At 49.7% G+C, this 27,592-nt stretch overlaps 1 protein-coding gene across 4 annotated transcripts in view; it reads right to left on the reverse strand.

The window, feature by feature from the left end:
• Positions 1–2,282: 2,282 nt before the first annotated feature.
• Positions 2,283–27,592, reverse strand: part of TRPM4 (transient receptor potential cation channel subfamily M member 4) — a 48,587-nt gene continuing 23,277 nt past the window's right edge. For 3 of the 4 annotated variants that reach the window (XM_003940341.4, XM_074386086.1, XM_074386087.1), the window contains 13 exons: positions 23,866–23,995; positions 23,579–23,724; positions 21,981–22,093; positions 21,529–21,606; positions 18,574–19,008; positions 9,075–9,207; positions 8,706–8,880; positions 7,925–8,102; positions 3,823–4,025; positions 3,402–3,534; positions 3,046–3,118; positions 2,853–2,958; positions 2,283–2,623 (listed from right to left, as the gene is read on the reverse strand). In XM_003940341.4, coding sequence (XP_003940390.3) covers positions 2,619–2,623; positions 2,853–2,958; positions 3,046–3,118; positions 3,402–3,534; positions 3,823–4,025; positions 7,925–8,102; positions 8,706–8,880; positions 9,075–9,207; positions 18,574–19,008; positions 21,529–21,606; positions 21,981–22,093; positions 23,579–23,724; positions 23,866–23,995 — 1,908 coding nt within the window. In that variant the 3' untranslated portion in view covers positions 2,283–2,618. The remainder of the gene's footprint in view (positions 2,624–2,852; positions 2,959–3,045; positions 3,119–3,401; positions 3,535–3,822; positions 4,026–7,924; positions 8,103–8,705; positions 8,881–9,074; positions 9,208–18,573; positions 19,009–21,528; positions 21,607–21,980; positions 22,094–23,578; positions 23,725–23,865; positions 23,996–27,592) is intronic. The other variant, XR_012513796.1, reaches the window with a different exon arrangement.

Below are 27,592 nucleotides of genomic sequence, written 5' to 3' on the forward strand. Positions count from 1 at the left end.
TAGCCGGGCATGATGGTGTGAGCCTGTAGTCCCAGCTACTCAGGAGGCTGAGCAGGAGAATTGCTTGAGCCCAGGAGGTGGAGGTTGCAGTGAGCTGTGACTGAATCACTACACTTCTGCCTGGTGACAGTGTGAGACCTTGTTGAAAGAAAATCAGAAAAAGTGGCGGGGCACAGTGCCTCATGCCTGTAATCCCAGCATTTTGGGAGGCCGATGCCAGCAGATCACCTGAGGTCAGAAGTTCGAGACCAGCCTTGTGGGAAACCCCCCATATAGGCACCGAGGAATGAGAGCTAAGCAGAGCCCTGGCACAGTTAGGGCTTGAAGAATATCTCACTTTATAGTGTTACTACTCAGCTATTTCCTTTTATATAATCCTTACATAATCATATATTAGTTTATAGAATTAGGGCTTGAAGAATCCCTTTACATAATCCTCTATATATAATCATATAATAGTTGATAGTATGAGTGCCTAAAGAATATTCCCTACATATATATCTATAATTATATGTCAGTTCATAATCGGAGGAATGCCTAGAGTGGACACAGTACAGAGCATGAATTAAGGAACAAGAAGCTTATAATCAGAGGAATGCCTAGAGCAGACACAGTGCAGAGCATGATTTAAGGGAAAAACAGTTATACCAGGACAAGAATCCATGGCCCAGGCGGCAGCGTTCAGTATCGTAAAGATACCCGCTGTATGGCAGGCTTGGGGCGAGAGCCACTCCTCCTGATAAAGGAGTTGTAGGACCTTGCTCCAGTTCTTGTGAGGCTGCCCTCAGAACGGCAATCCACCTTGGTGACTGTGAACCTTATCAGCTCTTGCTACTGTGCTGCTTGAAAAGCATCTTCCCATAGAAGCCATTGGAAGCTGCCAGCAGGTGGTGGTAACCTTGACATCTGTCACTGCTATGGGACTTAAAGCATCCTCCTATACATCTTCTTAGAAGTAGCTGGCCCATAGATAGAAGTATTGCACACTGCACCCTCTTCCCTGCGCACGGCCCATCTTCAAGCCTCGGTGACCTAATGGGGGTGGACCCCTTACTGCACACGGCCCTTGCCTTCATGGGAACGGGCCCCTTGCTGCGCGCTGTCCACCTCCTGGCCTAGGTGACCTAATGGGGGTGGACCCCATGTTTTATTGCTCACGACCCTATCACTATCCTTAAAGATGATTTCACTCACTGCCCTGCCCCCTAACCTATACACAATAAATACTCACGCTTCTGGACATGCGGGGCATCGCCTGACTCCGCTCATAGGTGGCGTGGCCCCGAGCCCAGCTGCATTTTCCTCGTACTTCTGTGTCCCGTCTCTTTATTTCTCAGATCCTGCGCCTCAGCACAGCATAAGGCTCACCCCGCGACCCTGTGGGGCCCTCAGCCCTACAGAAGGGGGGAAGGGAGAGAGGAGGGAGGAGGGAGGCAGGGAGGAAGGAGACAGCGATGGAGGAAGGAAGGAAGGAGGGAGAGATGAAGGAGGAGGAAGAAAGGAAGGAGGGAGGCAGGGACGGAGGGAGGAAGTTGCTGCTGTGCCATCCTCATTAAGGTGATTATTACTTTATTACTACTTGGGCCGGTGAGAGCTAACACAGCATCTCCCAGAGATGTCGCCGTCGCAGCACCACACTTGGCAATGTTTTAGAGCTACTCTGCACCCACAGTGACAGATACTTGGCTCTCCTCCAATTAGGAGGAAGGATGTTTGGGGTTTGATTTTTGGATGTGTTGGTTGTTGGTGGCTTTCTTGCTATTTAATAATTGCTGTCAGTTCAGCCTTGTTATTACCAGTTTAGCTTGCTACAGGTTAGTTAAACTGCATGTATAATCATGCCTGTTTGCCTCACCCCTGTGTACGCCTAGCCTGCAATTTCCCACTAATTAGACTTTTTAAAGACACGTATGCATTTATCGAAATTTGTGTCACCCGTTTCCCTATTGCCAAAGCAGATGTCCACAACACCCGCCGGGCCCCTCTTCAGGAGATAATTCACTTATGATCAATGAGTTGTTTTTCCACTGGAAAGTTGAAAGTGGGTGGGAGGGGGTACACCTGGGGTCTTGTCCTACAGAAGTGACAGCCGCCAGAACCGTGCAGACAGAAAGTGCTGGGTCTCAGTCAGGCAGAAACACTAGGCCTGAGAGGAGGAAAGGGACCCCAAAATATCATCAGCAGCAAACCCATCAAGAACCCCAAACCCACCACCCCAGCTCCAGCCCCCATCCTGGAAGGATCTAGACACCCACCAGTTCCCCCAAGAATCAAGCCTCCGGACACGATTCCTCTCAAATGGCTTTATTTCCCCAGTGTGAGGAATCTGCGAGTGGGGTCTGTGGTCCCTGTTACCCCAAGAACCCTCCAGCCCGTCCCTGGACTACAGCCGGGGCTCCAGGACTTCCTCCTCCCAGGCTGCGGCTGGTTCTGGGAGGAGCCGCATGCTGTGGTTGGTACGGATGACACTCCCAAAGGTGGTCCCGACAGCGGCCCAGATGGGCACGGGGCTCACCTCAAGGACAAGGCCACTAGGTGCGGGGGCCAAGGCCCAGATGAGCCTTACTCTAGGAGCAAAACCCTAGAGCGGGCTTCTCCTTGAAGTCCGCCGGCAGGGCTCAGTCTAGCGGGAAGACAGAAGAAAGAACAGGTGATTGGCGGGGAAGGAGGGATATAAAAACTGGGAGACTGGCAAAAAAAAAAGAAAAAGAAACACGAAGACAGGAGGACAAAATGCCCAAAGGAGACCGAGAGAGTGACCCAGGGCCACTGGAAAGGCGCCGAGAGAGAAAAACACGCAAAAAATGCAGGAACAGAGGCTGGAGCTGCACAGGCTCATCCTACACACTGACCTTTGGGCCCAGGCAGATCGGGGGGTGGCGGCCCTCCTGGGGGCAGCAAGGTAGAGCGGCTCAGGGCCTCGGCCACCCACCCCAGGACGCGGCTACAGTGCTGGACCTGGGGAGCGCGAGGGTTGTCAGAGCAGGAGACCGAACCCCTGCCCGACCCCCGCCACAGTCCCGCAGCCAGGCCCCAAGCCCTAACCTCCCGCTCCAGCACTTTCAGGCGCTGTTCGTACTCGCGGATGTGTCCCAACTGTTTCAGCGCACTGTCCACCCTGAAAAGGGAGGGCCGCTTACGGGGGGCACCGCAGCCCACCCACACCCGGAGCTCCGCCTGCTCCTCGGCCTCTTTCCTCCCTCCCAGCTCCCTCCCTCCCTCCCAGGCTCCGCCCTCCCTCCCTCCCAGGCTCCGCCCTCCCTCCCTCCCAGGCTCCGCCCTCCCTCCCTCCCAGGCTCCGCCCTCCCTCCCTCCCAGGTTCCGCCCTCTTCCCCCCTCGGCGGAAGTCGGGATGCCCCCCAAGGCCAGAAGCCCCGCCCCCGACCAGGCCCACCCCTCACTTCTGCGACGTGCGCTTCAGACGCTCGGAGTCGCTGTCCCGCTTGTCCCGAGCACGTGTCAGCAGGAAGTTCTCCTTTTGCACCGATTCCCAAGTCAGCAGCTTGCGCTCGGCCTCTCTAGAAAGGCAGACTCCTGCAGGGGCGGACGGAGTCAGAGGGCTCAGGCCACGCCCCTTCCGAAGTCCAGCCGTCCCATCAGAGCACCCTCTCCCAGACCCGGCACCAGGTGTTTCGAGAACCCGCCCCGCTCCTCACCCGTAAGCCCCACCCCTCAGGACTTAAGCACCGCCCCGTGCTGCTTAACCCCGCCTCTCACTACCTAGGCCACGCCCGCTAGTCATTAGGGGCACGCCCCCATCCCCTGCCTTCCAGGCTCCCGGTCCCTTGTATTTCTCCTTTTTAAGCCAAGCTCTGTTCTCACGGAAATGCTCGATGACCGGGGAGGGCGGCAGGGGGCTCCGGGAGCGGGAGCGCGGCCACAATTTCCTGAGCAGAAGGCGCGAGTGGGAGATGATGATAAGGGGCGGGGCCAGCGCGGGCCGAGAGTGGAATTCCCGGATGAGGCGGTAGCGTTGCGACTTCCAGTAGAGGTCACTGTTACCCTGTACTTTGCCGAACGTGTAGCTGCAGAGGCGAGAGGTCAAAGGTCACTTCAGGTCAGAGCCCTGCCGGGGGCAAGGTTGCATGCCAGGTAATAATTGTTCAAAGTCCATGGCAGCGGACAGAAGTCAAGATCACTAAAGTCAGAGGTTACAGGATGCGATTAGAAGTCAGGTTAGGGCAGGGCACTGTGGCTCACGCCTGTAATCCTAGCACTTTGGAAGACTGAGGCGGGTGGATTACCTGAGGTCAAGAGTTCAAGACCAGCCTGGCCAAGATAGCGAAACCCCGTCTCTACTAAAAATACAAAAATTAGCTGGGTGTGGTGGTGGGTGCCTGTAATCCCAGCTACTGGGGAGGCTGAGGCAGGATAATCACTTGAAGTGGGGGTTGCAGTGAGCCAACATCAAGCCACTGCACTCTGGCCTGGGAGACAGAAAACACACACACACACACGAAGTCAGTTTAGAAGGGCCAAGGGTCAGATATCAGAGGTCAAGTTGGGGATGGTGTCATGGCTTAAGGTGGAGGTTGAAGTCAAGTTAGAATTGGGCTCAAAAGTTAGCCTAGACACAAATAACTAACATCAGAAATGAAAATGGAGACATTACTACTGACCTCACAGAAACAAAAAGGACTGTAAGAAAATACTATCAACAATTATATGTCAACAATCTAGGTACATGAAATGGACAAATTCCTAGGAACACATAAATTGCCTAAGCTGACTCAAGAAAAAACAGAAACCTCAACAGATATATTATAAGAGATGGAATAAAAATCCTTTCAATGAAGAAATGCCCAAAATTGGATGGCTGTGCTGATGAATTCTATCAAACATTTAAAGAAGCATTATAATAACACTGATGTTTCTCAAATTTGTCCAAAAGATTGTAAAGGAGAGAACATTTCCTAATTCACTCTATGAGGCCAGCATTGCCTCATAGCCAGATAAATGTATCACAAGAAAAGTAGTTATGAATATATATGTAAACATCCTGAAAAAATACTAACAAATCCAATTCAGGAGCATATTACAAGGATTTTACACCATGACCAAGTTGGACTTATCCTAGGAAAGTAAGGGTAGTTAAACATACAAAAATCAATGTAATACACTGCACTGATTTTTTTTTTTTTTTTTGAGATAAGATTTCACTCTGTTGCCAGCACGATCATGGCAGTGGTGCAAGCATGGCTCATTGCAGCCACAGCCTTGACCTCCTGGGCTCAAGCCATCCTCTTGCCTCAGCCTCTTGAGTAGCTGGGACTACAGGCATGCGCCACCATGCCTGGCTATTTTTTTCTTCTTACTCCGTCATCCAGGCTGGAGTGCAGTGGCGTGATCTTGGCTCACGGCAACGTCCACCTCCCAGATTCAAGCGATTTTCCTGCCACAGCCTCCTGAGCAGCTGGGATTACAGGCATGCGCTATCGCACCCGGCTAATTTTTTTTTTTTTTTTTTTGTATTTTTAGTAAAGATGGGGTATCACCATGTTGGTCGGGCTGGTCTCAAACTCCTGACCTTTTGATCTACCCGCCTCAGTCTCTCAAAGTGCTGGGATTAAAGGCATGAGCCGCCATGCCTGGCCAATTTTTTGTTTTTTTATTGAGATGGGATCTCACTATGTTGCTCAGATCGATCTTGAACCCCTGGCCTCAAGCAATCCTCCCTTTTTGGCTTCCTAAAGTATTGGGATTACAGGTATAAGCCACCATGCCCAGTCACAATAATTTTTAAAAATCATAAACTAGGAATAGAAAGAAACTTCCTCAACATGAGAAAAGGTACTTCTGAAAAACCCACAGCTAACATCATACCCAGTGGTGAAAGACTGAGAGCTTTCTGCCTAAACTCAGGAAAAAGACAAAGCCATCCACTTTTACCACTGCTATTCAACACTGTACTAGAAGTTCTGGTTAGAACAATTAAACAGAAAAAAAAAAAATTAGAGGCCTCCAAATTGGAAAGGAAGAAGTGAAAATATCTCTATTCACAGATGACATGATCCTATATATAGGAAATGCCACAGAATCACAAGAAAGCTTCTAGAGCTACAGATACAGCAAAGTTGCAGAGTCCAAGATCACACAAAACTCAGTTTTGTTTCTACACACTGTAATGAACAATCCAAAAAGAAGTTAAGAAAGCAATTCCACTTACAACAGCAGCTAAAGGGAAAGCACCTAGGAATAAAGTTAACCCAAAGGGTGAAAGACTTGTACCCTAAAAATGACCAAATAATGCTGGAAACGCATTAAAAAGAACACCTACGTGAAATATCAGTACTATCTGAAGCAATCTACAGATTCAACATCATCCCTGTGAAAATTCCTACAGCGGGCCAGGCGTGGTGACTTATGCCTGTAATCCCAGCACTTTGGGAAGCCGAGGCGGGTGGACCACAAGGTCAGGAGATCGAGACCATCCTAGCTGAGATGATGAAACCCCATCTCTACTAAAAATACATAGAATTAGCAGGGTGTGGTGGCATGCACCTATAGTCCCAGCTACTCGGGAGGCTGAGGCAGGAGAATTGCTTGAACCCAGGAGGCAGAAGCTGCAGTGAGCCGAGATTGCGCCAGTACACTCCAGTCTGGTGACAGAGGGAGACTCCATCATAAATAAATAAATAAATAAATAAAATTTAAAAATAAAAATAAAATTACCCAGGTGTGGTGGCACGTAAATGTAGTCCCAGCTACTTGGGGGGCTGAGGCGGGAGGATCACTTAAGCCCAGGAGCTTGAGGTTGCATGTGTGAAGTGATATCTCATTTCCTGCGTTTTGGTAGAGACAGCAGCCTCGCTATGTTGCCCATGCTGGTCTCAAAGTATTGGGCGCAAGCAATCCTCCCACCTCAGCCCCCTAAAGTGCTGGGATTACAGGTATGAGCCGCTACACCCAGCTGGATGACTGTAATTTTTACAAAAGAACAATAACAAGTGTTGGCTAGGATGTGGAGAAGTTAGAATCCTCATACACTGCTGGTGAGAATAGAAAACGGTGCAGCTACTGTGGAAACCAGTTTGGTGGTTTCTCAAAAAGCTAAACATAGATTTACCATATGACCCAGGAATTTCACTTTGAGATATACAATCAAAGAAAATAAAAACAAGCGTTCAAATAGATACTTCCATGCCAATGCTCCAACCAACATTAGCCACGACAGCCCACTGCAGAGCACTGTAAATGTAATTGATGTCACTGACTTGTATACTTAAAAATGGGCCAGGCGCGGTGGCTCATGCTTATAATCCCAGCACTTCGAGAGGCTGAGGCGGGTGGATCACCTGAGGTCAGGACCAGCCTGGCCAAAATGGCGAAACCCCATCTCTACTAAAAATACAAAAATGAACTGGGCATGGTGGCGCACACCTGTAATCCCAGCTACTCAGGAGGCTGAGGCAGAAAAATCCCTTGAACCTGGGAGGCGGAGATTGTAGCGGGCCAAGATAGTGCCACCAGACTCCTCCAGCCTGGGTGACAGAGCGAGACTGTCTCAAAAAAAAAAAAAAGCAAAAATGGCAAATTTTATATAATTTTACCACAATAAAAAACAATGTTGGCTGGGCGCAGTGGCTCATGCCTATAATCCCAACAATTCTGGGAGCTGAGGCAGGCCGATCACTTGAGGTCAAAAGTTCAAGGCCAACATGGAAAAACTCCATCTCGACTAAAAATTCAAAAACTGAGCTGGGTGTGGTGGCATGCACCTGTAGTCCCAGCTCCTTCAGAGGCTGAGGCACAAGAATCGCTTGTACCAGGAAGGGCCTGGTTGGATTTGGGGAGAAGGAAGCATTAGATTTGATCAGAGTTCAGGAAGTAAAAAGACAGAAATTGATTAGACAGGATTTGAGAGTCATGAGAGGGTCATGGGTCATGCTGGGTGGGGTCAGATCGGAGAGCCGTCAGGTCTCACCTGAACATGGCGATGAGCAGGTTGACCAGCAGGATGTTGGCCACAAGCAGGAAGATGACAAGGAGCAGCACCACCAGCCAGTTGGCATACTGGGAGACGCAGGTGTCCGCCTGGGTCCCGCGAGGGTGCGCCCAGAAGCCGGGTTCTGATGAGCAGTTGCTGGGCTCCATTAGGGCCACTGTAAAGGGAGACACTCAGAGATGGGGCGAAGGGGACAAAGATCTAACAAAGACAGAAAGACAGCCAGGCCCAGTGGCTCACTCCTGTAATCCCAGCACTTTGGGAAGCCAAGGCAGGCGGATCACCTGAAGTCAGGGGTTTGAGACCAGCCTGGCCAACATGATGAAAACCCGTCTCTACTAAAAGTAACAAAAATGTTAGCTGGGCGTGGTGATGGGTGCCTGTAATCCCAGCTTCCTGGGAGGCTGAGGCAGAAGAGTTGCTTGAACCTAGGAGGCAGAGGTTGCAGTGAGCAGAGATCACGCCATTGCACTCCAGCCTGGGCAACAAGAGTAAAAATCCATCTCAAACCAGAAATAAAGAAAAGAAAGAAAGAAGGAAGTAAGGAAAAGAAAGAAGGAAACGACAGAAGTGGGGTGGATAGAGACCCAGAGATATGATGGCAGGGGAATGTGGAGTGTCACTCAGAGATCCAGAGAAAGAGGGAGACAGAGACTCAGAGAGACAGAGACATTTTCTTAGAGACAGGGGTACAGAGACCCAGGGTGCGGGGACAGAGAAGCTTAGAGGGAGGCTGTCAGGCCCTGTCATCTCTCCCTACCGTCCATGTCCTCCTGGGGGATCTGCCCGAAGATCTGCAGGTAGGGACGGTAGAAGACACGGCGCAGGATACTTGGGAGGTCACTGTGCTGGGGCCTTAGGAGCCCCTCCGTGGCCACGCCGTAGGCCACTAACCACACGCCGAGGAAGAAGAGGAAGAAGAACACGTCCTTCACCTGCGGGGAGGCGTGGCTGAGTCCGGCCCCGCCCTTCTCTACTCTGGCCCCACCCCTCCCTACTCTGGCCCCACTATATCCCAAAGCCACGCCCCTGCTCCCTGAAGTCACGCCCTTTCTCCACCCACCGCTGCTTCCCTGGCCCCACCCCTTTCCCTCTGGCCCTGCCCACTTCAGCCCCGCCCCTCACTCACCATCTTGTTCACGATGACGATCTTGGGCCCCAGCTGTTTGTTGACCGTGAAGATGTGCAGCAGCCGCACCGTGAAAACCATGAAGTCGAGGCAGAGGACAGCGCGGCCCAGGTCGTACAAACCTGGGGTCAGCCTGGGGTGTGAGGAGATACCGCAAGGGTCACTCAAATGTCACAAGATGCCAAGAAAAATTGAGTCTCCCCAATGCCATGCTTCAGATAAAGCCGCAGCCTCCACTGGGCAGGACCAGGACCCTCCAAGTCACCCGAGGTTTACTCAAAAAAAGAAAGAGGGAGTGGGGTGGACAGAGACTCAGAGAGATGATGGCGGAGGATGTGGGGTGTCACTCAGAGATTCAGAGAAAGAGGGAGACAGAGACTCAGAGAGACAGAGGCATTTTCTTAGAAACAGGGGTACAGAGTCCCAGGGAGTGGGGACAGAGACTCAGTCCCTGCGTGGACTCAGTGCTGGTCCACACAGGGCCCTGGGACCTATTTTTAAAATGGCTGCACAGCCAGGCACGGGGGTTCACGCCTGTAATGCCAGCACTTTGGGAGGCCGAGGTGGGGGGGATCACAAGGTCGGGAGTTCGAGATCAGCCTGATCAACACGGTAAAACCCCGTCTCTACTAAAAATACAAAAATTAGCTGGGCATGGTGGCAGGCGCCTATAATCCCAGCTACTCAGGAAGCTGAGGCAGGAGAATCGCTTGAACCTGGGAGGCGGAGGTTGCAGCGAGCTGAGATCACATCACTGCACTCTAGCCTGGGTGACAGAGCGAGACCCTGTCTCAAAAAAAAAATAGAAGAAGAAGAAGAAGAAATAAAATGGCTGTACCTATTCAGTAATGACTGATGAACAATGGTCTCAGCAAAGAGCTGGTCCTTTTAAGAATCAAGCTGGAAAAACTGCCAGAATAGCTGTCCAATCTATAAAAGGCAAATCATACAGAGACCATGCAAACCAATAAACAAAAGGAAGGAAGCCAGATAAAGGATACCAAGTACAATTCACAGAGGAACTTCAAATGGCCAGTAAACAGCAGTCATTCCCGTGGCGAAAATAACAATTCTACCCCTATTTTGCATCCTCAAGTATTTAAACTTTGGATGGATTAAAAACCTAGTACATGGATAGGTGCAGTGGCTCACACCTGTAATCCCAGCACTTTGGGAGGCCGAGGCGGGCAGAACACGAGGTCAAGAGATCAAGACCATCCTGGCCAACCTGGTGAAACCCCATCTCTACTAAAAATACAAAAATGAGCTCGGTGTGGTGGCACGTGCTTGGAGTCCCAGCTACTTGGGAAGTTGAGGCAACAGAATCGCTTGAACTCGGGAGGAGGAGGTTGCAGTGAGCCAAGATCATGACACTGCACTGCAGCCTGGCGACAGAGTGAGACTCTGTCTCAAAAAAAAAAAAAAAAAAAAAAAAAAAAAAAAGTGAAAGTGAAAAGACAAGCCACAAACTTCGAGAAGAGATGAAGACATTAAGACTAACAAAACTTGGCTCAAGCCTGTAATCCCAGAACTTTGGGAGGCCGAGGCGGGTGGATCACGAGGTCAAGAGATCGAGACCATCCTGGTCAACACGGTGAAACCCCGTCTCTACTAAAAATACAAAACATTAGCTGGGCATGGTGGCGCGTGCCTGTAATCCCAGCTACTCAGGAGGCTGAGGCAGGAGAATTGCTTGAACCCAGGAGGCGGAGGTTGCGGTGAGCCGGGATCGCGCCATTGCACTCCAGCCTGGGTAACAAGAGCGAAACTCCGTCGCAAAAAAAAAAAAAAAAAGACTAACAAAACTACCAGGGATTAGGATCCAGAGTACAAGGAGAACAGCGACACACTTACATATGTGTAAATATATATATATGTATGTATAATATCCTCATATATAAATATATATATGATTTTATATGTATTACATATACAATCAATGAACCCCAATTTTAAAAATTGGGGTGCAAAGAAGACAACTGACAAAAGTACATGTGACCTTTAAGCTTAGGAAAAGATGTCCTACCTACCTGGAAGTCAAGAGTGCATAAATTAGAACTAGGAGAGCTACATTCTAAGTCAAAGTATCAGGCATTGTCGAGCATGTCCTCTAGGGGGCACTCTCTCGCCCTGATGGTAGGCGTGGAAATGGGTGAAGCTACTTCGCAGGAAATCTTATCATGTCAAGAATATATGTACCTTTTGACCCAGGAACTTTACATCTGGGATGTAAACTTTTATTATTCTGGAATAATAATCCTATAAACAGGGCTGGGCACGGCGGCTCAAGCCTGTAATCCCAGCACTTTGGGAAGCCAAAGAGGAGGTATTGCTTGAGCCCAGGAAATTAAGACCAGCCCAGGCAACACAGTGAGACTTCATCTTATTTAAAACAAAAAAAGAAGAAAGACTACAGCAAGGCCATTTGATTGGGAAAAAAAAAAAAAAGGAAAGAAGGAAGGAAGAAGAAGAAGAAGGAGAAGGAGGAAGAGGAGGAGGAGGAGAAATAACCTAAGTGTCCATGTAGAGGGAATTGGCAAATAAGGATGATTCATCCATTCAGTTCTGATGATGATTAGACATTTCTCTCTTGTAAGCTGAGATCTCTCCATTTTTCTCATGTAATGCTGCTTCCTTCACTTCGAAAGTGCTGGGCTTGATAAACTGTCCAAAATATCGCTGGCAATCCTAGAGCACGGTAGCAAATGGCCTTAGCGCTTTCATCTCAAAAATCACTTTATCCAAATACAACAAAGGATAAACGGAAGTATTCGTGTTCTGCGAAACTCTCATATCTTGTTCCCTGCTTAAAGAAATTATTTATGTTGAATCACTTCGTAACGCAGCTTAGAGGAAGCCTGCCTCTCCGTGTGTCTACTGAGAAAAGCTTGAGTAGGGGGTCATCACCATCCACCATTCAGGACATGTCAGGTCCCTTGTAAAGAGTCACCAGGTTGTTGGCTGGGCGCCGGTGGCCGACACCTGTAATCCCAGCACTTTCAGAGGCTAAGGTGGGTGGATCACTTGAGGCCAGGAGTTTGAGATCAACCTAGTCAACAGGGCAAAATCCCAACTTTACAAAAAAAAAAAATAAATAAATAGTTGAATGTAGTGGCGCGTGCCTGTCATCCCAGCTGCTCAGGAGGCTGAGGCAGGAGAATCGCTTGAACCCAGGAGGTGGAGGTTGCGGTGAGCCAAGATTGTCCCATTCTACTCCAGCCTGGGCAACACAGCAAAACTCTGTCTCAAGAAAAAAAGAAAGAAAACAAATACAAACGAACAAAACCAGTCACCAGGTTGTGTCCACAAAGTTTTCTGTTTGCTCTCCTCAAAAGGAGGAGTGTCCTAGTAGCTGGGAGGGAGAGAGGGAGTGGGGAGAGGGAAAGAGAGAGAGAAAAAAAAAGGACGGACGGAAGAAACGGAGGGAGGGAGGGGACCCCATCAGCAGAGAACTGGAACAGAGCAGTAATTGTCTGATCATAACTTTATATTAGCCTGGGCAACATGGCAGCCTCTATCTCTACAAAAAAAAATATAAAAATTAGCCAGCTGTGGTGCCCTGTGCCTGTAGTCCCAGCTACTCCGGAGGTTGAGGTGAGAGGATCGCTTGAGCCCGGGAGGAAGAGCGTGCAGTGAGCCAAGATCACACCACTGCACTCCAGCCTGGGCAACAGAGCTGAGATCCTGTCTCAAAAAATAAAAATACAAAATAAATTTAAAAGTCTTTTTATAGGCCGGGCGCGGTGGCTCAAGCCTGTAATCCCAGCACTTTGGGAGGCCAAGGCGGGTGGATCACGAGGTCGAGAGATCGAGACCATCCTGGTCAACATGGTGAAACCCCGTCTCTACTAAAAATACTAAAAATTAGCTGGGCATGGTGGCGTGTGCCTGTAATCCCAGCTACTCAGGAGGCTGAGGCAGGAGAATTGCCTGAGCCCGGGAGGCGGAGGTTGCGGTGAGCCGAGATCGCGCCATTGCACTCCAGCCTGGGCAACAAGAGCGAAACTCCGTCTCAAAAAAAAAAAAAAAAAAAAGTCTTTTTATATTACTTTTTTTTTTTTTTTAAAGAGACAGGGTCTCGCCGTCACCCAGGCTTGAGTACAGTGCACAATCATAGTTCACTGGAGCCTCAAACTCCTGGGCTCCAGCCTCAGCTTTCCAGGTACCCGAGACTACAAGGCATATCGCTGTGCCTGGCTCAGTTTTTTTTTTTGTCTTTTTTTGAGACAGAGTTTTGCTCTTGTTGCCCAGGCTAGAGTGTAGTAGCGCAATCTCAGCTGATCGAAACCTCTGCCTCCAGGGTTCAAGTGATTGATTCTCCTGCCTCAGCCTGAGTAGCTGGGATTACAGGCATGTGTCACCATGCCCCACTAATTTTGTATTTTTATTAGAGATGGGGTTTCTCCATGTTGGTCAGGCTGGTTTCGAACTCCCAACCTCAGGTAATCCACCCACCTCAGCCTCTCAAAGTGCTGTAATTACGGAGTGAGTCGCCACACCTAGCCCGCTTTTTAAATTTTTGGTTGAGACAGGGATTTGTTATGTTGCCCAGGCTGATCTCAAACTCCTGGCCTCAAGCAACCCTCCCTCCTCAGCCTTGCAAAGTGCTGGGATTACAGGTGTGAGCCACAACACTTGCCCTCATATTATCCGGAGTAGAAAATGAAAGAGATGTTGTTGAGAAATTCTTAGGCTGATTTCTATCTCCTGAAGGTCAGAATTTTTGTTTCACTGCCTTATGAAAACACCACATTCCTTAAATTCTGTCAAGAAGTGTGTCTCATCTGATCTTTAGTCAAGGATGGCTAAAATTCTTTCTTCTGGAATCTGATGTGGCGTTTTCAAAAAATAAAGTACATTTGCAAATACTGTATTGACATAGAAAGAATCTCAGGACACACTGCAGAGAAAAAGAAAATGTTTTTGGAGGCTGAGGTGGGAGGATTGCTTGAGCCCAGGAATTCAAGAACAGCCTGGGCAACTTAGGGAGACCCTGTCTTTTATTTTATTATTATTTTTAATTTTTTTTTATTTACGACCCAGTCTTTTAAAAAAAGAAAAAGGCTGGGCACAATGGCTCATGCCTGTAGTCCCAGCACTTTGGGAGGCCAAGGCAGGCGGATCACAAGGTCAGGAGTTTGAGACCAGCCTGGGCAACACGGTGAAACCCCACCTCTACTAAAATACAAAAAGTCAGCTGGATGTGGTGGCAGATGCCTGTAATCCCAGTTACTCGAGAGGCTGAGGCAGGAGAATCACTTGAACCCGGGAGGCGGAGGTTGCAGTGAGCAGAGATCGTGCCACCGCACTCCTGCCTGGGTGACAGAGTGAGGCTCTGTCTCCGAAAAAGAGAAAGAAAAAGTTACTAGAAGATACATAAATACCATGTAATTGGTGTAAAGAGAATTCTGTGTACTTGTCCATGTAAATGAATAGAAAAAGAACAGACAGGATGTGCACCAGACTACTGATGGAGGTAACCGCTGAGAAAAGCAGGATGCTTGTAACAGTGGAGGAAAATCTTTGGTTTATATTCTGTGTCCTTCATTTGTCTCCTCTTGCTCAATGGGGCCGTTATTTCTGCATTTCTTTGGTAATAACCGATATTTAAAAGGTGTTGCGGGGTGCAAAGGCTTACATCTGTAATGCCAACACTTTGGGAGGCTGAGGCAGGAGGATCCCTTGAGGCTAGGAGTGTGATACCAGCTGGGGCACATAATAAGATCTTGAGATCCTGTATCTACCAAAAAACAAAAATTCGGCAGATGTGGTGGTGCGTGCCTGCAATCGCAGCTACTTGGGAGGCTGAGGTAGAGGATGGTTTGGGCCAGGGAGGTTGAGGCTACAGTGAGCCATGATCATGCCACTGCACTCCAGCCTGGGCAACAGAGCAAGACATGCCTCTATAAAAATATCAAATTAAAATTTTAAAATGTTATAGCCTGGGTAACATGGTGAAACTGCATCTCTACCAAAAGAAAAAAAATAAATAAATAAAAAAAATTAGCTGGACACGGTGGCACGTGCCTGTAGTCGTAACTATTCTTACGAGAGGCTGAGGCAGCAGGACATCTTGGGCGAGGCTTCAATGACCCATGATCTCTGTACAGATAACCCCTCCGTCATGAAATAATGCCTGTGGCAGAGATAACCCCTCATAAAGATGCTTATCTAACTTCCCCAGTGGCCAGAGTTTCACAAACCCTCTAAACCAGCTGCATGTGTTGTACAAAAAAAGGCTTACTACTTTCTGAGCTGGGCACAGTGGCTCACACCTATAATCCTAACATTTTAGGGAAATCGAGGTGGGACGACTGTTTGAGGCCAGGAGCCTAAGACCAATCTGAGCAACCTAGTGAGACCTGGTGTCTTATCTTTAAAAAGCAAATTCAGAGGCTGGGCATGGTGGCTCATGCCTGTAATCCCAGCACTTTGGGAGGCTGAGGTTGGCGGATCACCTGAGATCGGGGGTTCAAGACCAGCCTGACCAACATGGAGAAACCCTGTCTCTACTGAAAATACAAAATTAGCTGGGCGTGGTGGCGCATGCCTGTAATCCCAGCTACTCAGGAGGCTGAGACAGGAGAATCACTTGAACCTGGGAGGCAGAGGTTAAGGCGAGCCCAGATCATGCCATTGCACTCCAGACTGGTCAACAAGAGCGAAACCCTGTCTCAAAACAACCACAACAACAAAAATTAGCCAGGCGTGGTGGCGCGTGCCTGTAATCCCGGCTACTCGGGAGGCTGAGGCAGGAGAATTGCCTGAACCTGGGAGGCAGAGGTTGCGGCGAGCTGAGATCGCGCCGTCGTACTCCAGCCTGGGCAATAAGAGTGAAACTCCATCTTAAAAAAAAAAAAAATTAGAATGATTATTTTCTGGAGGGTGGGCTGAGGGATCCACCTTGAGACAGGGCTTCTGTTCATACATCCTCAGGGAATGTTTATTTCTGAGAAGCTGAATTTGTCAGCCTCTTTCCTCAGCCTCTCAGCTCCCCTTGGCCTTCAAAGGTAGGTTTGCACAGACCTCATCCAAGGACACAGGGCACCACCAGAGAGGGACCTAGGGTCGAAGGAGGGTAAGAAAGGCTTCCAAAGGCAGGGACAGCAGATGACGTCTGTAGGAAGGGTCAGACTTGGCTTGGCAGAGGAGAGAAGGGAAGAGTTTCAGGAATGGGAACAGCATGTGGCAAGACCCAAAGACAAGGTGATTTGTTCCCAAGGACATTCTGACCTGCACCTTCCCCTCGCTTCGAGAACTAACGATATGGTCTGGAACCTGGGGAAGAAGTGAGCTAACACCACACAGCCCAGTCCCAGCAACAGAAAACAGTGGAGGAAAATTCCTCACAACTGGTTTTTTGTGTAGACTTAGCTAAGAAATACACAGAAACGGCCAAGGGTTTCATGACTAAAAACTTGACAGTTTGGGAGGCAGAGAGGGGTGGATCGCCTGAGGTCAGGAGTTCGAAAACCAGCCTGGCCAATGTGGTGAAACCTCGTCTCTACTAAAAATACAAAAAAATTAGCCAGGCGTGGTGGCAGGTGTCTGTAATCCCACCTGTAATTCCAACATAGCAAGACAGCTACTCGGGAGGCTGAGGCAGGAGAATCGCTTGAACCCAGGAGGTGGAGGTTGGAGTGAGATGAGATCGAGCCACTGCACTCCAGCCTGGGCCATAGAGCGAGACTCTGTCTCGAAAAAAAAAAAAAAAAAAAAAAAAAGTTGACAGAGCATTCCAGCCTCCCTGATGAAATTTGAAGCTATGAAATCTGACCCAGGAAAACTGGACACAAAACAGCTAACAGGCACCAAGGGCAATTGACAGACACACCCTAGACTTTGACAAAATTCAGTACGAACCAAAACATGAATGAGGAATCAAATGTGTTATAAAACTAACCCCAATAACAATTAACTAAGTTGAAATAATTTCATAAAGTAAAAATGAAAATAACTGAAATGACTTTAACTGCCCTGAATATAAAATCAATCAGGGGGCCGGGCACAGTGGCTCATGCTGGTAATCCGAGCACATTGGGAGGTCAATGTGGGAGGCCAGGAGTTCAAGACCAGCCTGGGCAACGTAGCAAGACTCCATCACTACCAAAGAAAAAAAAAAAGCTGGTCCCAGTGGCTCACGCCTGTAATCCTAGCACTTTGGGAGGCCAAGGTGGGCGGATCACCTGAGGTTAGGTGTTCGAGGCCAGTGTGGCCAACATGGTGAAACCCCAACTCTACTAAAAATACAAAAATTAGCCAGTCATGGTGGTGCACGCCTGAAATCCCAGCTACTTGGAGGGCTAAAATATCAGATATCTCTTCAACCCAGGAGGCAGAGGTTGCAGTGAGCCAAGATCACACCACTGCACTCCAGCCTGGGTAGCAGAGCAAGACTCCATCCAAAAAAAGAAAAGAAAAGAAAAGAAAGAAGGAAGGAAGAGAGAGAAAGAGAGAGGAAGAAAGAAGGAAGAAAAGGAAAGAAAAGAAAGACAGACAGACCTGTAATCCCACTACTTTGAAAGGCCGAGGTGAGCAAATCATGAGATCAGGAGTTTGAGACCAGACTGGCCAACATAGCGAAACCCCGTCTCTACTAAAAATACAAAAAAATTAGCTAGGTGTAGTGGCAGGTGCCTGTAATCTTAGCTACCCGGGAGGCTGAGGCAGGAGAATCTCTTGAACCCGGGAGGCAGAGGTTGCAGTGAGCCGAGATCACGCCACTGCACTCCAGTCTGGGCGACGGAGTCTCGAGACTCCGTCTCAAAAAAAAAACAAAAACAAGGCCGGGCGCGGTGGCTCACACCTGTAATCCCAGCACTTTGGGAGGCCGAGGCGGGTGGATCACGAGGTCAAGAGATCGAGACCATCCTGGTGAACATGGTGAAACCCCGTCTCTACTAAAAATACAAAAAATTAGCTGGGCGTGGTGGCGCGTGCCTGTCATCCCAGCTACTCAGGAGGCTGAGGCAGGAGAATTGCCTGAACCCAGGAGGCGGAGGTGGCGGTGAGCCGAGATCACGCCATTGCACTCCAGCCTGGGTAACAAGAGTGAAACTCCGTCTCAAAAACAAAAACAAAAACAAAAACAAAAAGACAAAGAAAGAAAGAAAGTTGGGAGCCGGAGGGTAAGGCCTGAGACATACAAGCTGTGCGAATGAATGGGAGGGAGGGGGTAAGGTAGGGCCTCCCAGAAATATCTGGTAACTTTCAGACCTAGCAATAAATAGCAGAGGCTGAGTGGCGGACAGTGGGGCTTTCTCTAAAATCCTGCCGTCCCTGAAGCCGGATCTCCAGGTGCCAGCCAATTACCCTGGGGCAATCGTCATGCCCAACTTTCCTAGGGAGTTTTGTTTTTCTCCAGTCAGCTGGGTTGGCTTGACCTGCTGCCCAGCTTCAGGGAACCCAGAAGTGGAGACCCGGGAGTGGAGACCCCGGAGTGGGCAGGGAGGATGAGAGGTGGCCAGGGCCCGGGGTTCCAGGACCCCGGGGCACTCACCGGCAGCCCACGCCCAGGAGGAAGCAGGTGAGGGCCACTAGGTCGCACTGGTTCCAGCTGTCGGCGAGGTAGAGGTGCAGGCGCTGGCGCAGTGAGGCATGACCAGGCCCGGGGCCCCCGCTGGCCAGGCTGCCCCAGCCCCCGCTTAGGCCCTGGCGCAGCTCCTCGCACAGCAGCGTGAAAGCCCAGAAGTAGAGCAGCAGCTCCAGGCCGCCGGGCGGCGACGGCTGGAAGTCCACGAGCAGCACCCGCGCGAACAGCAGCAGGAACAGCAGGTAGCTGACCACGTTGCCCATGAAGACCGTCACCGGCGCGCCCCAGAAGTGCGCCCAGCGGCGCAGGTACCCGCGCCCCACGCAGCAGCCCCTGCAGCAGCCCCGGCGGCCCGGCTCGTGTGCGACCCCCTGCGACGTCCTCTCCGCGGGGTTCCCCGGCCTGTGGGGGACAGAAGAGAAGGGAGGAGGCCTCGCTCTGACCCCTGAGTCCTGATCTCCACCATGATGGGGACTTCTGGACTGCCACGTCGGACCCTGCCTGACCCGAAACTCAAAACTCAGTCTGCCCAGATCCCCCTTCTTGGCTTTTTGTTTTGTTTTCTTTTTAAGATGGAGTCTCACTGTCAACAGGCTGGAGCGAGATCTCCGCCTCCTGGGTTCAAGCGACTCTCCTGCCTCAGACTCCCGAGTAGCTGGGACTGCAGGTGCGCACCACCAGCTGGCTAATTTTTGGATTTTTAGTAGAGACCGGGCTTCACCATACTGACCAGGCTGGTCTCCAACTCCCGACCCCAGGTAATCTGCCCGCCTCGACCTCTCAAAGTGCTGCGATTACAGGCCCAGACCACCTTCTCAGCTTTTTCTCTTGTATCTAACCTCTGACTTCTGAGATCTCCCGTCAAAAGGTGGACAGATCACTTGAGCTGAGGAGTTGGAGTTAGCAAGACCCAGACTTTTAGAAAATTTTTTTTTAAAAATTAGCCAGGTACAGTGGCACATGCTTGTGGTCCCAGCTAGTTGGGAGGCTGAGAGGGGAGGATCACTTGAGCACAGGAGGTCAAGGCTGCAAGAAGCCATAGTCACACCACTGCAGTCCAGAATGGGTGACAGAGTGAGATCTTGTCTCAAAAAAAAAAAAAAAAAAAAAAAAAAGGGCCGGGCATAGTGGCTCACACCTGTAATCCCAGCACTTTGGGAGGCCGAAGTAGGTGGATCACCTGAGGTCAGCAGTTCGAGAACAGCCTGGCCAACATGGCGAAACCCCATCTCTACTAAAAGTACAAAAATTAGTGAGTGTGGTGGCAGATGCCTGTAATCCCAGCTACTCAGGAGGCTGAGGCAGGAGAATTGCTTGAACCCGGGAGGTGGAGGTTGCACTGAGCTGAAATCACGCCACTGCACTCCAGCCTGGGCAACAAGAGTGAGACTTCATCTCAAAAAAAGAAAAAGAAAGTTTGATAAATATTCTATTTCATTTGCTTAGGCCTCAATTTTAAAACACTTTTATGGGGACCATAGCATAGTGATTAGAAGCAGGGGCCTTGGGGCCATGAGAAAAGTAGGTTAAAAATCCCTAAATGAACTGATCCTGCTTGCTACAGAGGAATGGAAGTACTTGTAGCATGAAGCAAATCAGTTTCTAGTGATGGCCTCCTTGGTGACAGAACCACATCTTGAGCCAAGCCTTGAACTTGGCATTTGGGAAGCTTCCTCAGTATCTCAGTCCCTGATGGGACGTGTGATATAGTTTGGATGTTTATTCCTTCCAAATCTCTAGGTGTGGTGGCTCACGCCTATAATCCCAGAACTTTGGGAGACCGAGGCAGATGGATCACAAGGTCAGGTGTTGGAGACCAGCCTGGCCAACATGGTGAAACCCCATCTCTATCAAATATACAAAAAAATTAGCTGGGCGTAATGATGCACACCTGTAATCTCAGCTACTCGGGAGGCCGAGACAGGAGAATCGCTTGAACCTGGGAAGCGGAGGTTGCAATGAGCCGAGATGGCGCCACTGCACTCCAGTCTAGCAACAGAGTGAGACTCCATCTCAAAACAAAAACAATAATTAGCCAGGTGTGGTGGCGCACGCCTGTAGTCCCAGTTACTTGGGAGGCTGAGGCAGGTGGATCAGGAACCCAGGAAACAGAGGCTGCATTGAGCTGAGACTGCATCACTGCACTCTAGCCTGGGCCACAGAGGGAGAAGAAAAAAACAAGAAAGAAAGAAGGGGGGAAGGAAGGGAGGGAGGGAGGGAGAGAGGGAGGGAGAGAGGAAGGAAGGAAGGGAAATGAAAGAGAAAGATAGAAAGAAAGTAGGAAGAAAGGAAATAAAAGAGAGGGAGTAAGGAAGAAGGGAGGGAGGGAGGAAGGAAGGAAGGAGAAAGAGAAAGAAAAAGAAAGAAGAAAGAAAGAAAAAGAGAGAGGGAGGGAGGGAATAAAGAAGGAAGGGAGGGAGGGAGGGAGGAAGGAAGGGAAGGAAGGAGGGAGGGAGGGAGGGAGGGAGGCAAGAAGGGGGGAAAAATGTAATCCCTAATGTTGGAGGTGGGGCCTGGTGGGAGGCGTCTGGGTCCTGGCAGTGGGTCCCTCACAAATGGCTTAGCATCGTCCCTTTGGTGACTTTTTGCTCAGTTAGTTCATATGAGATCTGTTTGTTTAAAAGTGTGTGGCCACCCTCTAACTCCTGCTTCTGCTCTCACTGTGTGATACACTGACTCCTCCCTCACTTTCTGCCATGAGTGGAAGTGTCCTGAGGGCTCACCAGTAGCAGATGCCAGCACTATGCTTCCTGTACAGCCTACAGAACCATTAACCAATGAAACCTCTTTTCTTTATAAATTACCCAGCCTCAGGTATTCCTTTGTAGCAACTCAAGAGGGGACTAACAGCGTGGAAGTGGCACATGTCCTGAAGCTGCCCAGGGTGTCTCCACCTCACACAGTGCTGGGGGGTCCACTCACCTGACAGGCCCTTCCCCATTAACAGCACTATCCATGTCAAACTCCAGATCCCCCTGTGTGGGCTCCTCTTCTGATTTCCTGGCAAGGAGGGAGGCACAGAGTGAGAAATGAGGGGAAGAGAAGGTGGAGAGGAGTTCTCCAGAAAAACTCAAACCTCTTCCCCTGGACACACGGCAGAGAGACAGAGAGGTGGCCCCCTAAAGTCACCCAAAAGCGAGCTTCCTCGAGAGCCAGGGCCAGAAAGGCAGAGAAACTGCTGCAAGAGACACCATAGGGAGGATCTCCCCAAAACTCACCTCCCACAACACTCCCTTAGTGGAGGGAGAGAGAGTCCCATTCCCAGGGAAGGAGCCTAATGGGCAGACCAGGAAAGAAAGGTGGGCGGAGCAAGCGGGAAGGAGAAACTGAGCACTCCACCCCCGTTCCCATCACCGTCACCCCAGGGGACTGACCTGAAGGTGATGAGGTGGGTGTAGATGAGTGGGGGGCAAAAGAAGGCGAGAACCAGGGCCCAGATGGGTGTGGTGCTGGCCATGTGTCCCCACCACTTCTGTGTCAGCAGAGACTGTGGGGGGTGGGCAGGATTAGGATCCAAATCTCCCCTATAGCTCCCTCCCTTAGACACCCAACAAGGGTTGGACCACAGCTTCAGAGCATAGAGCAAGTGCTCAATGTCACAGTCACAACTACTGAGGTAGGGGAATGTTGGTGAAAGGCAAAGAAAACTTGGGCCAGGGTCTGGCAGTAAACAGCCAACACTACTGACACGATATGGCAGATACAGAACTCAGCACTTTATGTAGATTCGTTCACTCAACGCTTGACACACAAGGGGGTGTCTACTATTATCTCCTCCTTGACACACATGAGGCACAGAGAGGTTAAGGAAATGACCTGAAAAAACACAGCCTTGGCTGGGCGCCGTGGCTCATGCCTGTAATCCCAGTACTTTGGGAGGCTGAGGCAGACAGATCATGAAGTCAGGAGATCGAGACCATCCTGGCCAACATGGTGAAACCCCATCTCTACTGAGAATACAAAAATTAGTCGGGTGTGGTGGCACACACTTGTAGTCCCATCTACTCGGGAGGCTGAGGCAGGAAAATCGCTTGAACCAGGGAGGTGGTGGTTGCAGTGAGCTGAGATTGTAGTACTGCACTTCAGCCTGGCAGCAGAGCAAGGCTCTGTCTCAGAAAAAAAAAAAAAGAAAAGAAAAAAAGAAACACAGCCTGTATGAGGTAGAGCTGGAATCCATGAGTTTAACCACTATCCACAGCAAGGGACTCTGGGTAGCTGTTTGAAATGTCAGCTAAACCATTTCAACAGAGGAGGATGGGACTTTCTGTTGGGTGGGCACAACTTCCTGTACTGAGGTGGGGCTCTAAGCCCCTGTCAGAGTTAAATTAAAAATACTGAGAACATTAAAATACAGAGTTAAATTAAAAATACTGAGAAATTGGAGAGATCTGGGAGCAAGTAGGGCTTCCCAAGGGAGATGATTTCCTATAGGAAGGGTGAGATTTCCTAGGCCAAACTTTATGTCCAAAAAAAAAAAAAAACAACCATATATATATATATATGTGATTGTCCAGTAAGACCATTCTAATTGCTGAGAACTGGAACTAGGGACCTCTAAAGGAAGTGGAAAATACTTCCTGTGGATGAGGCGGGACTTCCTATGGATGAGGCAGGACTTCCTGTGGATGAACTAGGACTTCCTTTGAAAGAAATGGGCTCTTCTGTGGAAGCAGGAAGGACTTCCTAGGTTAAAGGTAGAACTTCCTGATAGGGTCATCAAGAGTTTCTCTATCTGGAGTAGAACTTTTTAGGAAAATGGGCTTTGCCATGGGAAGGTTGGCTTTTGGTGGAAGGGAGTGAGGCTTCTTATGGGAAGAGCAGCCTTTCTGAGAGAGAAGAGAGACTTTCTGGGTAGTCTCCAGGGAGAGGGGCTGGTCCAGACCATGGCCGTTCCCAATGGCAGAGGCTCATCCCCATACTTCCCAGAGTCGGCTTGGAGACTGTTTGGGACGTTGGTGTTGCAGATACTCACCTGTACTCCATCCTGGGCGAAAAAGGCACGGGCATCAGCTTGCATGGCCAGCTGGAGGCAAGTGGAATTCCCCCAGAGCCGGCAGCGACGGAGAAGGAGGCGGGCAGCCCTTACCTCACTGCTGCGATAGCACTCACCATAGAGGTCTAGGGGTAAGTTGTTAGTTATGTGACAGGGTTGGGAAGGAGTAGGGTGAGGGTGTGAAGGGAGAGGAAAGGGAATTTAAGGGGATGGCACAGGGATATGTGAGGAGCCATCCCTGCTCCCAGGCACCATGCCCCACGCACCAACGCCCATCCCCTCAAACTTGGTTGCCAGGTCTTTCCTCCGTGCCGCCTCCTCAGCATCAGGTTCCAGGCGTGCCATCACCCGGAGCAGCAAACAGGCCCCAAGAGCTGAAGAAACTGCATTGGAGCCCTGGAGAGACAAAGAGGGCATGAATGGGTCAGAGAGGGGTCACAGAGGGGGAGAAAGCCTGAGGTCAAGGGAAGGGACAGAGCCAGAGGTCAGAAGCTAACTGGAGTCATCAGAGGCCAAAGATGAAGTCATGTTTGGAGATGGATCTGGAAGAAACTGAATGTCAGTTGAAAATATCGGAAGTCAAGGCCGGGCGCGGTGGCTCAAGCCTGTAATCCCAGCACTTTGGGAGGCCGAGGCGGGTGGATCACGAGGTCCAGAGATCGAGACCATCCTGGTCAACATGGTGAAACCCCGTCTCTACTAAAAATACAAAAAATTAGCTGGGCATGGTGGCACATGCCTGTAATCCCAGCTACTCAGGAGGCTGAGGCAGGAGAATTGCCTGAACCCAGGAGGCGGAGGTTGCGGTGAGCCGAGATGGTGCCATTGCACTCCAGCCTGGGTAACAAGAGTGAAACTCCGTCTCAAAAAAAAAAAAAAAAAAAAAAGAAAATATCGGAAGTCAGGAGGTGGCTCAGAGACCAGGGATACAAGTCAGGGGCTGGGCTGGGGGTAGAATAAATCCCGCAGCCACGGACAGGTGGAGACCCAGTTGGAGGCTGGGCAAAGTGGCTCATGACTGTCATCCCAGCACAATGGGAGGCTGAGGTGAAACCACCTTTGCAAAAATTATAACGGAGGAAATTATGACAGGGGAAGAAATCAGACCTAATTGACTCCATCTTGCTTCTAACCCTTAAGCTGCCCTTGCTCATTCCTAGGTGTAGCCTGAACTAACTTTGGGAAGGAATTCCATTCCTGGTTTTGACTCTGAAACAGATTGATAACAGCCCTTTCCCAAAAAGACCCCCTTCTTGCCTGGGGACCAGTCTGCCTTTGCAGGACTAATAAATTAGCTATAAGATTAGAAATTACAGTTTAGGGGTCATGCAGCCTCTGGTTCCAAGAGTGTGAACCTCCCAGATTGCTCCTGGGGATAACATCACTATTGTAAAACCTAAGATGAGTGCTTGAGATACTTTGCAAACCCTGTACTCAATGGATCCGCTGACAACACCCAGACAGGTAATCTGGCCCAACTAGTTCTGCATCCTGTCCAGGAATAGAAGACAGTGAGACCTCCTGTGAGTCCATCTCCAACCTGACCAATCAGCACTCCCCACTTCCCAAGCCGCTATCCACCAAATTAGCTTTAAACGCTCTCATCCCCGAATGCTCAGGGAGACTAATTTGAGTAATAAAACTCCAGTCTCCTGCACAGCCAACTCCGCATGAATTACTCTTTCTCCACTGCAATTTCCCTGTTTTGATAAATCGGCTCTGTCTAGGCAGTGGGCAAGGTGAACCCACGGGACGATTACAAATGCAAGAGGATTGCTTGAGCCCAGGAATTCAAGACCAGCCTAGGCAACACAGTGAGACTCCATCTCTACAAAAAAAAAGAAATTTTTTTGTTTTAGTTAGCCAGGCATGGTGGTGTGCTCCTGTAGTCCAAGCTACTGGGGAAGCTGAAGTAGGAAGACAGAATGAGCCCAGGAAGTTGAGGCTGCAATGAGCCATGATCGTGCCACTGTACTCCAGCCTGGATGACTGAGGAAGACCCTGTCTCTAACAAAGTTTTTGAAAGCACTTGGAGAGGTGACCAAAATTGGCAGTGTAGAAGACTTCAAAACCTTACCTTTCCACAAAAGCAATCAATACCTATCAAAAACCGCCAGAATCAACTTTTCTAGAATTTTGGAATCTAATCCAAAACTTACAAAAAAACAAGAAAATGCTTAATGAGGCCCAGCGCGGTGGCTCATGCCTGTAATCCTAGCACTCTGGGAGGTCAAGGCAGGTGGATCACCTGAGGTCAGGAGTTTGAGACCAGCCTGGCCAACATGATGAAACCCTGTTTCTACTAAAAATAAAAAAATTAGCCGGCGCGGTGGCTCAAGCCTGTAATCCCAGCACTCTGGGAGGCCGAGGCGGGTGGATTACGAGGTCAAGAGATCGAGACCATCCTGGTCAACATGGTGAAACCCCGTCTCTACTAAAAAATACAAAAAATTAGCTGGCCATGGTGGCGTGTGCCTGTAATCCCAGCTACTCAGGAGGCTGAGGCAGGAGAATTGCCTGAACCCAGGAGGTGGAGGTTGCGGTGAGCCGAGATCGCGCTATCGCACTCCAGCCTGGGTAACAAGAGCGAAACTCCGTCTCAAAATAAATAAATAAATAAATAAATTAGCCAGGTGTGGTGGTAGAGGCCTATAATTCCAGCTACTCAGGAGGCTGAGGCAGGAGAAGCTCTTGAACCCAGGAGGCAGAGGTTGCAGTGAGCCAAGATCATGCCATTGCACTCCAGCCTGGGGAACAAGAGCGAAACTCCATCTCAAAAAAAGAGAAAAGAAAAGAAAAGAAAATGCTTAATGAAGAAACTACTAACTTTCAGTAAGAGGGCACTGTGACATTTGAACCTAACGACTTAGTCCCCAGATCCCCAGCTCAGAGGCAGCCTTGAAGACAGACACATTCCTCGTGTGGGTCGCTGGCACTAGAGGGCACAATTCAGACCTTCCTCCCTAAAAAGTGTGGTGTGTGGACCTCAAGGGCTTGACTTTGCTTCACCTGCCTTAGGACTTTCCCAGAGAAGAAGCAGTGTGTATTAAAATCTTTTAAGGCAGATGAATTAACCACAGCCACCTGAGGCAAGAAATCCCAGCAGAGGCAGCAACAGATATACTAAGCAGCTTGGGAAGAAAGAGGCCGTGAAAGGAAATACTTGGGGGAATAAGGGCTTTGAAACGCTTCCTTGTGTACCAGGAAATCCAGAAGGCTTGATGCATGACTAGGGCTCGAGGCATGCTCAGAAAATACCAGAGAAAACCTGAAGCTGAACTTTAGGCTCTGATCAAGCAGAAAGTGAAGACGAAAGCAGAATTGTAAACAGCGTGGCTAAGTATTGAAAAACTGCTTCTATCTGTAGCCACGGTGGGCTGCGCCCAGTGGCTCACGCCTGTAATCCCAGCACTTTGGGAGGCCGAAGCAGACAGATAATGCGTTCAGGAGTTCAAAACCAGCCTGACCCACATGGTGAAAGCCCGTCTCTACTAAAAGTACAAAAATTAGCCGGGAGTGGTGGCGAACGCCTGTAATCCCAGCTACTCAGAAGGCTGAGGCAGGAGAATCACTCGAACCCGGGAGGTGGAGCTTGCAGTGAGGCAAGACCACGCCAGTGCACTCCAGCCTGAGCAACAGAGTGAGACTCCATCTCAAAAAATACATAAATAAAAATTTAAAAATAATGCATGATATGAGAGAGAGAAAAGAAAGAGGAAGCAGGCCGAGCACGGTGGCTCACACCTGTAATCCCAGCACTTTGGGAGGCCGAGGTGGGCGGATCACAAGGTCAGGAGTTCAAGATGAGCCTGGCCAACATGGTGAAACCCCATCTCTACTAAAAATACAAAAATTAGCTGGGCATGGAGGCATGCACCTGTAATCCCTGCTACTCAGGAGGCTGAGGCAGGAGAATCGTTCGAACCCGGGAGGTGGAGGTTGCAGTGAGCCGAGACTGTGCCACTGCACTCCAGCCTGGGGGACAGTGAGCAA

This window comes from Saimiri boliviensis, chromosome 14 (genome assembly GCF_048565385.1).
Source record: "Saimiri boliviensis isolate mSaiBol1 chromosome 14, mSaiBol1.pri, whole genome shotgun sequence".
In the NCBI taxonomy this organism is placed as follows: domain Eukaryota; kingdom Metazoa; phylum Chordata; class Mammalia; order Primates; family Cebidae; genus Saimiri; species Saimiri boliviensis.